The sequence below is a fragment of the Opisthocomus hoazin genome, chromosome 2 (genome assembly GCF_030867145.1).
Source record: "Opisthocomus hoazin isolate bOpiHoa1 chromosome 2, bOpiHoa1.hap1, whole genome shotgun sequence".
NCBI lineage: Eukaryota > Metazoa > Chordata > Aves > Opisthocomiformes > Opisthocomidae > Opisthocomus > Opisthocomus hoazin.
In genome coordinates this window covers 34547418-34561700 of record NC_134415.1, presented here as the reverse complement: position 1 = coordinate 34561700, position 14283 = coordinate 34547418, and the positions used below count along the sequence as shown (strand labels likewise).

The window sequence follows — 14283 nt, the reverse complement described above, 5'->3', positions numbered from 1 at the left end:
AGTCAGCACATGTGCAGCTCCAGCCCAGCCACAACACATGACAGCTCTTTCCATCCCACAGGCCAGAAATAAGGCATGAAATGAGGATGGCGAGGGTGGAAAGAGGAGGAGGAGAGGAAACAATAGCATTATTATCTCGAGGAGAAGAAAGGAATGGCAAGGATACCATATTGCAGGCATTAAAGAAAACATAGGATACGGAGAGCAAAGAATTGGGGAAGACAATAATACACGTGACTTGGCAAAAGGCAAGCTTGCTGAAATCTTCAGCTTTAACAGCTTACAGAACTGTATGAAATTCAGCATACTTCAGCAGACCGCCTGCAGACCTGGGAAGAAAGGGAGTGGCATATATTGGCAGAGGGAGAGGTTGCCCTACAGAAGTCATCACTGAAAAAGCCCTGAAAAGGCTGCAAAGCACTCCAATAAATTCCCTACTTCATGATTTTTGTGCAGAGCAGCAACTTCTCAGAGCAAATCAGTGCGCGTGTCTCCATGTCCCAAAACATCCTGCAGACTTCACCGAAATCTGGTAAAACCTGGGTGCCGCAGCAGCTCAGCACTCACAGCTAAGTTCGTAGCATCAGATGCTGGAAGACCCAAGGAGCAGTCGCTGCCTACATTTAACATCCAACCCAGCAACAGACACGTGTCAGCTACTGCCTTGTTCCATGGCAGAAGGTGTACTGGTGGCCCATGACAGTGGCAGTCCATTCACCACAGCCGAGTAACTCCAGTGTTGTATTTAGCAGATGCACACAAGCTCTCTAATGGTTTTTTTACTGGTTTAAATGGGGTTCTGATGGCTAAATTTCACATTTAAGTTTATGAACACAGTATGTAGAATATCCTCTCAGTAGTTTACCCTACTTCTCCTGTTTAAGGGAGGGTGGTCAAAACAGACACCACATGAGTAATAAGATTTATTATTCAGTTCCTTATCTTGTATCTCATTATTTCTCTGGCAACAGGAGTTACAGCATTTCCTTTACAAATCAGATATGCTGGAGGGACTATACATGCTTACTTGCTAGCCAGCATATATTACCGATTACTGGCTGCCAAAGCAAGCTCTTTTATCCAAAGCTCTGGGAGGTAGATAGCCTAAGTTCGGTCAGCCTTCATGACAGTAAACAGTAATAACAGCAGAAACAGCTTCTAGCTGCGCAACAACCTCTTCGCAATGAATAGCAATGCAAACCAGGGTAATGGTGTAACGTTACGGCTCCGCTGCCAGATGCCAAGTCTACCCACCCCCAACCCCACACCAGACAGGTTCCAGATTATTTGTAATAAACCAAGCCTCTACTTAGGTAGCATTTGAAAGAGCAGTCTATGAATTCCTGAAATTGCTACATTCACAGCACATTTTTTAGACAAACAATCCATATTTTATTTACTCCTGTTGCACATTAAGAGTGGAAAATAGGATAAAGCATACTTCTTACAGCTTTAAGAAAATAATCATACTATTGAGATATTAGATGGCTAGTACAAACTTTGTTAATAGGAGTTCTAGAGTATTTTCACCCATGCCGAGCTTGCTTGCTTCAAGGAAATATTACACTGCTGAACTTGTAAGCACAGTAACTTAGCAGATCATCATCATTTCAACATGGAAGATTCAGAAGCCTGTTTCAAAGTTTTATTAATTCAAGTCATAAAAAAAGTTACAGTAACTTCAAATATGTACAAACAGCCATAAAAACATCACATCTGGTTATATGGGAGACAGTCCTGTTACAACATGTCTACAAAAATCATTATTTTCAATAAACCTCCCACACGGGTAAAATAACCATTTAAGCATGTATGCTCCAAAACCTAGTAACAACAGCTGTCAACTCTTTTATCATCTTAAAAAAAAGTAAAATCAGGGAGCAATAGTTAAGTTTGACTTGAGCAAGATGGGGCATTTAAGATTCAACTCTCAACAAACAGTAAAAGTAGTAGCATGGTTACCAGTCTTGGCTGTTAGGACAATCATTAAGTGAGCACAGTTGCCTCCCTTTCAGGAGGAATCTTTTAAGCTCCATGCCTCCAATGTTTCTTCGTCATCTTGTTTGAATCTTACTCTGTCTTCAGCTGATTTAATTACGCATTCAGCCCTCTATGCATTTCATTCATTTCCTTTACCTGGAGGGGAGGAGGTAGAGGGAGATCATCATTTGTGTTACTTCTCAACATGAGACCCGAGAAGTCAATAGGACTTAACAACCCAGATTTTCATTAGCAAAGGGATTTGATGTAACACTAACAGAATCAAACATGCCAAGATCATTGCAACACTTCAGCTTTCTTTAGTTGCTATTTTAAAAAACCCACAGCACTCTTTCCGGTGTGTGCAGAGAGTGGACTTCACTATTTAGCTACAGCACCCTTTGGATTGCCTTACAAAAGGCTCTACACTTGGGGTGAAGCACCGTTTGTTACTAAATCATTGGAAAGTAGCTCTTCAACAGAAGCTGCAAGCTCCCTGGAAATACCTCAAGTAAAGGTCTTAATGACAGAACAAGACTATCAGTATTTCCTGTGGATTGTATAGCCCTTGCTATAGACATGCAAACACAGTACTTGCTGTCAGCACTGCCCCCCACCCCCCAGGACAGATCACCAGTTGCCTTTGAAACTATAGCAGAACCAACAGGGTGAATCAACTGTACAGAGAACAAAACTAGTTACAGAATTTGAATACTTTCAGTCTCCTGAACACATCTGAGGCACCCAAAGCAAGCATTTAGCAAACTACAGCAAATTTAGGAGTTTCTGGATTCCGGCCGACCTCCTCCCTGCACATACACCATAAACAGAAATCAATTACCTCTGCTTTCACATACTTCCCCTTCCTCCTCCTTGTGAAGACCTGTAAGAGAATGACAAAGTAATTGTTAAGTTCTATTTAAGTCTCTTGCATCTAACTTTATCTGGTTGTGACTTTGAAACTCCAAACTCGAAGCTGTTCCTTCCCCATCCTTCCAAAGCAAAGCACTTGAGACTATCACTCTCAACTACTTTAAACCAGGAGGCAAGACTGGTACTTTTCTCATCTCAGTGAGTTTTTCCCCAATACTCCTGTTTTCCACCCAACACCCTTCAGTCATAACCTGAAACAGCGATGGTATGTCCATCACCTCTTTCCCAGCTCCCAAGTCTCAAAAAAGAAGCCAGTTTACAGAGAAAGACTGTTTCTCTCAGGGTCCAGTTACCCTGGTACGCAGTTATTTCCCACATTATGCTGTTACCCATCCTGCTTCATAGCGTTGTTAGAACTTACCAAAACAACAACTCCAGCAACTATTGCCACTACTATTATTACAATGACAGCAATGAGGCCAGGAGTCAGAGACTTCATGGAAAATTCCGGTGCTATTTCATCAACATAGTAGACCACAGTCTTCTCAAAATGCAGCATTTCATTATCAATACTGACATTTAGCTTGCTATTATGAAAGATGGAGTCACCTTTTACCTATGAACAGATAGGAAAAAAGAGACTTGCTAGTTCATACTGTAACAGGCATTCATCTAGGCACTGCAATAATTCATCTTGCTTTAGCCAGTAAAACTACTCAATGCAAGGCAACAGAGACATCTGGTCTTTGGCAGGCTTTACCCACGACACACTTACATCTTTTTCAAAGTAGTAGGCCACATCAGCTATATCCACCCCTCCAGGAGATTTGTCTGAGGTATTTTGCTTCAAGTCAATGGTAATGTAAGGTTTTTCATACTGGGAAAAAAAAAAAAAGCTATTAAGAAGGGCTAGTTTAAAATCCAACTATCAAATATACAGCGAAATACTGCAATCCAACTTGTGAACTCACATCCTCAATCAAGTTTCTTGTACTTGTTCTCAAGCCAACTGTTTACAGTAAGATTCAAAATCCACTTTTTTAGTGAAGAACAGTAAGAATTCATCTATAGACTGAGAAGAACAATATGCAGTTTCTCAGTATTCCAGTTCATATACAGCTATTTGCCAGCTGCTCAATAAGCAACACTTCTGAGAACTTCTCATAAGGCTCATGCCGTTCTGCATTCGTCAAACAAGCTTTCACAGTTATTCACAACGAATTAACATTCCAATACTTTACTAAAAATTATGTGCCTCTTACCACAACACTACTTATATAGCGTCCATCCAGCATGTAACGCTTGGTAATTGTTTCCTTGAAGAACCTGCAGAGATATTAAAGCCATAGCTGATAAAACAGTACTATTTTACACCTCTGTTTTCAGAAGCAGGGAAGCCTAGTATAAATGCTTTTTTCCCTGCAGTCTCTCTGCGGTGGGTTGATCCCAGCTGGCAGCTAAACCCCCACCAAGTCTCACTCACTTCCCCTTAGCAGGACTAGGAAGAGAATCAGAGGGGTAAAAGCAAGAAAAAACCCAGAACCCTCATGGGTCAAGATAAAGACAGTTCAGTAAGTGAAAGGGTTAATAAGTGAAAGGGTTGGGTGGGGGGAATAAAAAACCCCAAGTGATGCAAAAGCAATCACTCACCACTAGCAGACAGATGCCCAACTAATCTCCAAACAATGGCTACTTGGGAAAAGCTTCTCCCCAGATTTCTTGTGGAGCATGACATTATACAATACGGGATCTCTCTTTGGTCAGTTCTGGTCTGCTGTGTCCCCTTCACAACTTCTCGCCTGCTCCCAAACTACTCACTGGGGCAGCAGAGCAAGAGTCTGAGAAGGCCTTGACACCATGTAAGCACCGTTCAGCAACAGCTAAAATACTGGTGAACTTATCGACACTGCTTTGGTCACCAGACTAAAACACAGCGCCATACCGACTGCTGCCAAGAAAATTAACTCCATGCCAACCAAAACCAGTACACTCTCCTTATTAAATTACACTAGAGCTCTGCTAATTCCTAACAGCAGAAGATGCACTTACTGAAAAACGCATTACTCCAGTGTTAGAGAGGAGAGTTTGAACAGTTTTGAGAGAGTTCAGAAGAGGAGCTAGAGAGTAGCACCTTTTGTTCGGGGGGGTGAGATCCAATAGCTACAATCACATTTTTCTTGCTATATGCCCTCTGACAGAAAGAAGTAGGACTTTATTTTAGCCAGAAAATAGCTAAACTTTTGTTTTTCTCTTGCTGCTTCTATGCAGCCCCTCCACCATCTCCGTCAGTTTACTTTTTGGGCGGTTTCAACTTTCACTTCCATTTCCTTCAGTATATTGACTTGATAAAAAAAAGTAATCGATTTTTAAAGAAAGTGAATCTCCTTAGCAGTTAATTTACTTCCAATAAAAATTAAAGCAATTCTTTGAATGATCTGTAGGTCACTTCTAAAATGTCTTACAAACTAGTTCACAGGTTTGACAATGCTTTCAAATAACTGTGTAGAAATACACTAAATATCTAGTAGCGCATGCAGACATTACCATGACATCCTACTATCATCACTTACTTCTCTAAAGATCGAGTGTTCAGAGGAGCATTTCTCTCAGCATGTTTCATTTCAATGATGATCCACCTGAAGTAACAGGCAGTACAATTAATATTCTTAAAGCATGTGCATGTAACAACACATACTAAAAACCTAACCCCAGGGAAAAAAAACAGAGCAGTCAGAGCAAAACAAAGCAAACCCCCTCCAAAACCCTTCAACAACTTTGAAGAAAGAAAAAAAGCAGTAATCAAGTGTTTATTGCGCTGTCTTCATTAATTCCCAGCTTTTGGTAAGTTGTGTCTTTCATACAGATAAATCTTCTACAAGGCAAAACCTAACACTGGAATGTTTTCATGTCAGAGCACACCCTGTCAAAAGACTTACGTCGTTCTGACTAACTGATTGCACTTCAAGTCTGCATCGTGTTTGTCAGTTCTTCGAACACCAGCTGTATTCACACACCAGCAGGTGGTTCCATTGCACTGCTTCGCCTTGAAAACACCAGTATTTTCACACTCGGGATCATAAAGGCCATCAGTATCTTCAAATGCATCTTTTGGTTTCTCGCGACGACCCGATTTGGAGCCTGTCATTTCTGCTTTCATCAACAGGCATTTTGAAGTCACTAAAAACCACCAGAAAAGTCACGTTACACAGCATCAGACCATGCATGTTCAAAACAGAGCTCTTCGTCTGTAAAAACACCAGGTTACATCAGAGGCAACCAGATGTGAAGCCATTACAGGGCAGAGCGGGTGCCTAACGCGCAGGCAGGGCACAGCCAACACAACTACGGTGCGTCAGCTTCTCCAGCCAAACGCGTGAGAAGTCCAGCCACCTTCCATTTCGCACAGCGAGAGGATCGTTTACAGCTTAGCTGGGCTCGAATCAAGAGTAAGGTCCCGAGACAAGGCTCTTTCACTGCTGGATTTGTAGGAAGTCACGATATGTGCTTACGAGGAACTTCAAAATCAATCTTTGAGAAGTCCTTGCTGTTAAGAGACAGCATTTTAGGGAATACAGGAGAGGCCGCTTCAGTGTAAGCGTACACATATCCACACAAGTCACACAGGAGGAACCCTCAGGGCTTCTCCTCCATTGCCAGTTGACCTGGAAGACTAGGGAGAAGCTCTCCTTCCTTGCTACCAATATTTGCCAGGAACTCAATGGCCATTTTCACGTATTCCCTCGAATTTAGTCTGCACTCTTCCTCACCGCCCCGTACCAGAGATCACGCTGGGGCCACGCACAGCCGACATGCGTGTTTTCATACAATCATAGAATAGAATCATAGAATCATTAAGGTTCGAAAAGACCTCTAAGCTCATTGAGTCAAACCATCCACCCAACACCACCATGCCTGCTAAACCATATCTCAAAGTGCCACATCTACACGTTTTTTGAACACCTCCAGGGATGGCGACTCAACCACCTCCCTGGGCAGCCTGTTCCAATGTCTGACCATTTTTTCAGTAAAGGAATTTTTCCTAATACCCAATCTAAACCTCCCCGATACAACTTGAGGCCATTGCCTCTCGTCCTATCGCTAGTTACCTGGGAGAAGAGGCCAACACCCGCCTCACTACAACCTCCCTTCAGGTAGCCGCAGGGAACAGTAAGGTCTCCCCTCAGCCCCCTCTCCTCCACAGAACAGTACTCACAGGTCTGGCAGTTGACGGTCACGCCGGAGCCCACCGAGTCGCACCAGCAGACGCCGTGGAGGAGCCGGCAGTTGGTGACACGCTTGTTCTTCTCGCAGATGCACGCTGGAAGAGAAGCGCGGCCGTGAGCGCGGCCGCCCCCGGGCATGCACCCGGGCCCCTCCAGGCACCGCCGCCCGCTGCTCCACGGGCGGCGAGGAGGGACAACGCCGCCCCGGACCGGCCGCGGCCGGCCGGGCGTGGGGTACCCGCGCCGCGTCGCACCCCGCCACCCGCCCTTCCCGACGCTCGGGCTCCCCAGGGGCCCTTCCCGCGGCTGCTCGGCCCCTCCGGCCGCGGACACAGCGGCGCGGCGGGCGGGCGCCCTGCCCGCTCCTCACCTTCCCGCCGCGGCGCGGCCCCTCCCCGCCCGCCACGCGCCCCCGGCGGAGGGGGGGCGCCATTTTGTGGCGGGGCGGAGTAGGGCGCGCACCGCGGGGGCTCGGCGGGCGGCGGGGGCCGGCAGGAGGGGGTCGCGGGGCGGGGAGCCGGGCGCAGGGCGGACAGAGGGGTGCGGGCACTCACGGCTCTGGTGCTGGGCGCAGGCGGCGGCGCAGAGCAGCAGCAGCAGGAGCGCAGCCCCGGGGAGCGGCTTCATGGCTCGGCGGGCCAGCGGCGGGGCGCGGAGCGGCCGGGGAAGAGTCCGGCGAGGACGCGGGCGGAGGAGCGGGAGCGGTGCGTGCGCGGCGGAGAGCCGGTGTGAGCCGCCCGACAGGTTCCGCAGGTGGTGGTGGCTGCGCCGCGCCCTCCCGGCTCCGGTTACACCTGGGACGCGGAGGGGGCGGCGGCGGCTGCTCCTCCCTCTCCTAGGTCGGCCGGGAGCGCCGCTCAACCGCCGACCCCTTCCCCCCGCACCTGGGCGAAACTGGATGGGGCTGGGCGGGTCCCCGCTCCCAGCCCGGCCCAGATACAGCCTCTTCCGCAGGGCTGGGGCGGGGGGCGGTGAGCGGTGAGGGGCGCTCCGGGGTGCGGCCGACCCCGATGAAGGGGCTGTGAAAGCGCCTCCCCCGCGGGGAGCGGGGGCCCCCCCTCCCCCCGGCGAGGAGAAACTGTTAGTCACGGGGGGAAGCTCCCGGCCTGTTTGCTCTGCGGGGCGGGGAGGCCGCCCGGCGCGGTGACACACGGGCCGGGGGCGCAGAGCCGGCGCCGGTACCGGCTCGGGGTTTCCCGCTCCCGCCGGTGGCCTTTGGCGGGCCGGGGCCACGGGAGGCCTAACGCCGGGCCGGCCCCCAGGCCTCTGCCCTGGCCCCGCGGCCGCCGGGCCCGCCCGCGCCTGCTTTCCCTCAGGGCAGGGGCCGGGGGCGTTTTCTCCCCCTTACGCGGGAAGTGGGTCACGGGCCAGGCCTGCGATCAGCTCCCGGCCAGCGGAGAGCCAGTAATAAATATTCCCGCTTCAAGGTTCGCTTTGTTCGTGTCCGCTCATGCCCTTTGAACTACTCCGTGGGGACTTGGTGTTTAACACAAATCTTGATCATCTCTCAGTTAACTGAAGAAAAAACAGAACACCTGTCCGTATAGAATAAACTGTTTCTTAAGGATCTTTGTGCTGTGCGTTTGGTTTTTTCTTTCTTTGTCTAAAATACACGCTAGGTCGCTCTACCTTAGGGCTGCTCTGAAGGGAGTCGCTTCGGGTGCCGTGGTAGCTGCGCTTCCTTGTTGAGGAAATGCAGTCTTGGGCGCTTTGTCTCCCAGCAGCACGGCTCTGGGGGAACCTACGAAACGGTAGGCACTGCCAGAGCCCTGCAAGGTGGCAGAGGACTCAACGCAGGAAAGCCTGCTGCAAGTTTTAAAATGGCTTTCCGCAGTGTAAAAGCAAGGCCAAAATGGAAGGCAAAAGATAGGTACGATACACTGAAAATGTCTTCTGAAGCTTTTATTACTTCAGTTAAAAAAAATATGCATAGATCTTTCCCAAAGATACGTTAATGTCCTAGAAAAACAAGTTACTGTAGCAGAGGAGAAAACCAGAATGAGATCCCTCTAAGTCTGTTCCGGCATTTACGAGAAATCGACAGCATTTCCAGACTTCCTCTTAACCAGTGTTCACATTTGCTGTACAATAAAAACACGTCGCCGCTTTTGTGTATGCAGACCTCAGTTAATGGAACTGTTTGAAACCTTTGCATGTTCTGAGATGTAAGTGCGGGTTAGCTGTCTCTGTGGTTTTGCCTCTGTGCGCAGCTGTGTTTGTGTTGTATCTTTGGTTTTGTATTCACTGTTGTCTACAGTGCTCTGCTGAAACCAGGCAGGTGCTGTCTCAGGTGGGTCTGAGTTAAATGACTGTGTTTTGAGTCTGCTGGTACAGTCTGAATTAGAGTTTTGCAGCATTTATCTTGATTCTTCTTGTGGTTTTGGGTGGCTTCTTAATACTCTTCTGATACACTTGTCAAAGACTCAAAAGAAGAGCATGATCTTAGCCATGTGAAGACTTTAAAGTCTCAGGTGTGGGCTTTTTACATTGCTGCTGTCAAATGATGTCATTCTTTAAAAAGATGCGCAGGATCAATGGGCTCAGAAATGCCTGCCTTATTGTAGAGCTCATTTTCTATGTAAATGTACCAATGAGAAGAGTTACCCTGTCCTTATCAAATCGCCAAGCTGAACTACATAAACTTTGATACTAAGGAACAGTAAATTTTATGATAGGCTTTTGTCTCTTTCCTTTAATATGTAAATGCGGAAGAACAGAACAGGGTAATCCTCCTTGTTCCCCGGGCCTGTGATCAGTGTAGGTAAACCTCTGTGCCTAGTTTTAAAAATCCCAGCCTTAGTCTGTAGTCTTGAAACCTCACAGTGGCTACTACTGATAGTAGCACTGCTTCTTCAACCACCTCTAAATACCAGACAGGTCTTTGTTGTCAGTATACAAAAAATAGCTGTAACCTTTAGTGTCTGAGGGTTGAACGGTCTCGGGGTCTTTGCGTGGACTAAGGAAGGCTGTTACAGTGTGTTTTGGGTTTTTGTTATGACACGTTATGTTTTCCCTGAACTGTTAGTTACCACCTGTAGAAAGCCATACCATAACTGTGGTGCACAGAGAAGTGCTTCATGTTGCTGTTTGTAGTATAGCATTTAAATTGGCTCCAATTTGCAGGAGGTAATAAAGAGCTCATTATTTATAATTTCCCCAGATTTTGATATCTGAAGAAATTCTTGTTTAAATGTTGCTCAGTATTTTAGAAGCAGAGAGAGTTGCTCTACACAACGCCATTCTCCACCAAAGCAATGGAAATGAGGGACCATTCACAACAGTGTTAATCTTTCCTTCTTTCCAGGTTATTTGGAGGGAAACTTCTCCGTAGAATCAAAGCCAGTGGAGCAGGTGTGTGGTTAAAAAGATAAAAGGGCCCAAGTATTGAAGTAGCTTCATTACACATATGCCTCGGTGTCTAGGGGGTCGGAAGGCAATGTCTTTTTTTGTACCTTTTGTCGCAAGACATAACTCTTTGTGCTGGAATATGTGGCCTTATTCAGTGGCTATTCTATATTAACCCTCCTCAATGTACAGCTCTAAAAGTAAGGCCTTGATTATTGGTTATAAAGAGGATAATTTTGTCAACTGTTGGCGTACCTCCTCTTATCAAATAGCTGAATGCTGATTAGGCAGTGCAGTGTAGGCTAGTTGTGGTTTACACTTATTAAACATAATTACAGCTCAGACAAATTATAATTTAAATGCTATGAGTACATTATTGGCTCTATCATATAGAGAAAATTAAAAAAAAAAAAGTTTTGATCACCAGGTTCTAGAGAATATGTAAACCTAGGTTTGGAAAACTCATGTATTTTTCAACTTTTGCTCTGTAATTTACATCTGCTTCAGATCTGTTTGGAGAATAAAGTTCAGTTTGCTGAAGTATTCCAGAGCCACTGATGCCAGTGGGAGATTTTCTGTTGGCTTCAGTGAACTGTGGATCTGATCCGAGGAGATAAATCCAGCTCTTTCTAAAGTCAGTAAGAATTAGTGCGATACTAGGATCTGGCCTAGGTCGTTACCAGGTCATTTCCAGGTCTTCCTTAGAAATTGGGTAAGTGGGCTTGTGATACTCCCCAGGAGCAGAAGGACAAAATCTGCTTTCAGGGAAAGTTGTGAGGATGCATGAGTCACTCCTGAAGTATCAGGAAATGAGTCAAGGTGGGGCTGTGACATGCAGTGTGGTCAGCAGATCGGGGAGATGAGTGGAGAGAGCATGATCAGTGCCACTGGAGCGTTTGGCAATCTAGCTCGAACTGAGATTCTTCCAAGGCCGCAAACCTGATTGGTTTGGGATGTACCCTTCTGAAGATATCCAAAGTCTCATCCTTAGAAAATAGGTCATGTGTTATACCAAATTGCAAAACATAGGCTTACTAGTGTTTTCCGAAGAAAATGAATGGCTTTTGAAAATTCGTGATGACTTTTAACTGGTTAAGGCTGACAAAGTTAGAAACAACCAGAAACAGTCTTACGCTCAAAAGTGCCAACAGGTTTTTTGGACAGTAGATGTTGCTATATACATTATCTCTGTTACAGACTTGCTCAGGAGCTTCTGATTAGGACAGTTTTAGAATGTTTGTGTTCAGCTTTTTTGGCAGACTGTACCATCTGCATAGAATGAAGCCTTCAAAGGACTGTAGGAAGAGGATAATATTGAAGAATTATATATACAGTGTCTTGTCCATGATGTGTTTCTGATGATTCCATCCCTTCACAAATCAATATGTGCTGCTGCTTAAGGAAGTGTAAGAGAACTGGTGCTTTTGCACATGTTATTTTTCCTGCAGGTTTGAAAAACACTACATAACAGGTTAACAGGTAAGTGTTGTTATAATGATTTGAATAATGAGAACATTTGGAGTCACAGAGCGCTTAAATGTTTTGGCCACAGGAGCTGGTCAAACATAGAGCCGATAAGGAAATAAATGAGCGGTCATGTGTCTTTCTGCTAGACTGAGCGTCTAGCTACTTCTGAACACTGTAAAAAAGCTAGTTTACATGTTTTATTAATTTTTGGCCTGTTTCTAGATCGTGACTTTTTTTTTTCTTTGAATAACGCTGTTTATAAACGTAACTATGTTTGTGTATTTTGACAGTGCACGCTGGAGATGGAAATTAGTTCAGAGGCAGTGGCAACGCTTGTAAAGCTGTCCTCAGCTTCAGAAGCCCACACAGCTTGGTTCTCTGTCAGGCTGGAGACCTTTAACTGAAAGTAAGAGTATCTACCAAGAGGTAAAGTGCTGTTGGTTCCGAGGTTCATAAAACTAGACAGGGTGTAGCCACAGGAGAGAAATGCTCATGCAATCAATGTGTGTTCTATTTGCATCTTCGAGGATTATAGAAACCAACCTGACTGATACATTGCGGCATCCTCACCCCACTGCCAGGGCTCAAGCTTGACTGCTGTGGGTGGGGTCAGTAACAGGCCTGCCCTCCTCGCCTTTACTTACCTGAAAATACATTTCCTTGGCTCGTAACACTGACAGCATTTTTTAGAACATCTATTGTCAGCATTCAAAGCTGCTTAAAATTCACAGCATTAGATGTAAAAAACTTCATAACTTTTCATCCAGACAACTTCGTAGCAGAGAGGCAAGCCTATTAATTGCATACTGTGTCCAGTCCCTCAGAACACTCACAGGTTCAGCGTGGTTTGCAAAGGGCTCAGAGGAAAACATGACATCGCGAGTTGTAGAAAGAGAAGCTCCATTTACTCTAAAATTGTTTCAATTCTGGCATCTAAGACACTTCTCTTTTTTTTCCCTTTTAGCCATTCTCTGTGAAAGACACAGATGGAAGTTTGTCAAAACACTTGTTAAAAACTGTTTGAGAGTCCTAAATAGTGGTTAGCATGTTTTATGGCAGGACAGCATCTCTGCGCTGTAGGCAGGACCGAAGCAGACAGTTATGCAGACAGTTGTTCTGTCTCTCAGTGTGGTGTTATTGGAAGGCACATTAAGCCCTTTTCTCACTACCTAGAGGTGTCTGCCGTTAAACTTGCTTGTGTCAGACTTGTCTATATATACAGGTCGCTACGAGGCAAGCTAGGGTGTGGATTTCCAGTATGTCAGGTAACCCACAGTAACAACCTATGGACACGGCCGTGCCCAGCAGTAAGCAGAAGACATTTACTCCTCAGTGTAAACAGGGTCACAGCATGCTCACAGCCGATTTCCACGGCGCAGCTGACATGCTGTAAATCCCCACCCTCTCTTGCCTCACTCTAACCAGTGTGCCTAGTCATACCCCACGCAACGGCGAGTAAGTACACCCATGAGCTGGGCAGAAAAATCTCATCCCACAAACACCATTTTGCGTAACCCAACGGGCAGCAGAGAGTGGGGTTGAGAGAGCTAGGTGTTCCGCTGCTCACAGAATGCTTTTGGGGTTTTTTTTTTTTCCTCACTGAAACAAATTGCTTTTGTGTTATAACTACTTTCCTAGTTCATGAGTTTCCCTTATTTTTTTAGTTAGCAATAGCTGTTACCAAAGTTCATCTGTTTTTCCTTGCACTTTAATTTACAGCCCTTGCACTAGTCATTTTATTGCTTCAGCCTCTGAGTGAGAGAACTTTTACAACTTGTGATTACTGAACTTGGAGAAACAAGAAAGCTTTTTGACCTACTGTGGAGTAATTACGGAGCCCATTGCTGCTTGGGAGGGGCGTTCAATGTTTAACAAACCGTGTGGCAATTTTAACCGTGTGGAGCCTGGAGCATTGGATGGGAGTGGAAAAAAAAAAATATTCCAGACTCTTTTCAGCTCACATTTTAACTGGCCTGTTTTCAGTCTCCAGAGGGCTGTCCTTGAAGTTCTGCCTTCCCGCTGCTGAACTTGATGCTGTTCCTTTCTCAGCAGTATGAGGGGGTTGGAGCCGAACTATTTGCATATGAAAATAATTTTTCCTTACTCAGAAATTACAGCTACATTACTCTTGATTAATCCTTTCATGGGGTGAGTCTTCTGAATGCCATGAAAGTAAGGCTCCTGACAATAGAGAAGTTGTTCTGTCTTAATTACTACTATTGTTTCATATTATAGGGGCTGTGGTCACGGACAAAGACTCAATTGTGTTCAACAGTGTAAAACCAGAGAATAAATAGATACCCTGTGTTTGAAAGAGTTTGTGATCTGAATTATATGACCAGTAAACTGAGAGGTAAATCTAAACACTGGAATTGGAAAATGGCATGAGAAAGAC

General features: G+C 45.7%; 1 protein-coding gene across 1 annotated transcript; it reads right to left on the bottom strand.

Annotated features, from left to right (window-relative positions):
* Positions 1–1631: 1631 nt before the first annotated feature.
* On the bottom strand, positions 1632–8098 carry EPCAM (epithelial cell adhesion molecule). Its single transcript, XM_075413146.1, has 9 exons — positions 7631–8098; positions 7067–7171; positions 5790–6030; positions 5424–5489; positions 4116–4179; positions 3629–3730; positions 3275–3469; positions 2822–2863; positions 1632–2136 (listed from the first exon to the last, which is right to left on the bottom strand). Exons 1-9 carry the CDS (start codon positions 7701–7703, stop codon positions 2095–2097), a joined length of 930 nt encoding a protein of 309 aa, XP_075269261.1. The 5' UTR covers positions 7704–8098; the 3' UTR covers positions 1632–2094.
* Positions 8099–14283: the final 6185 nt, after the last annotated feature.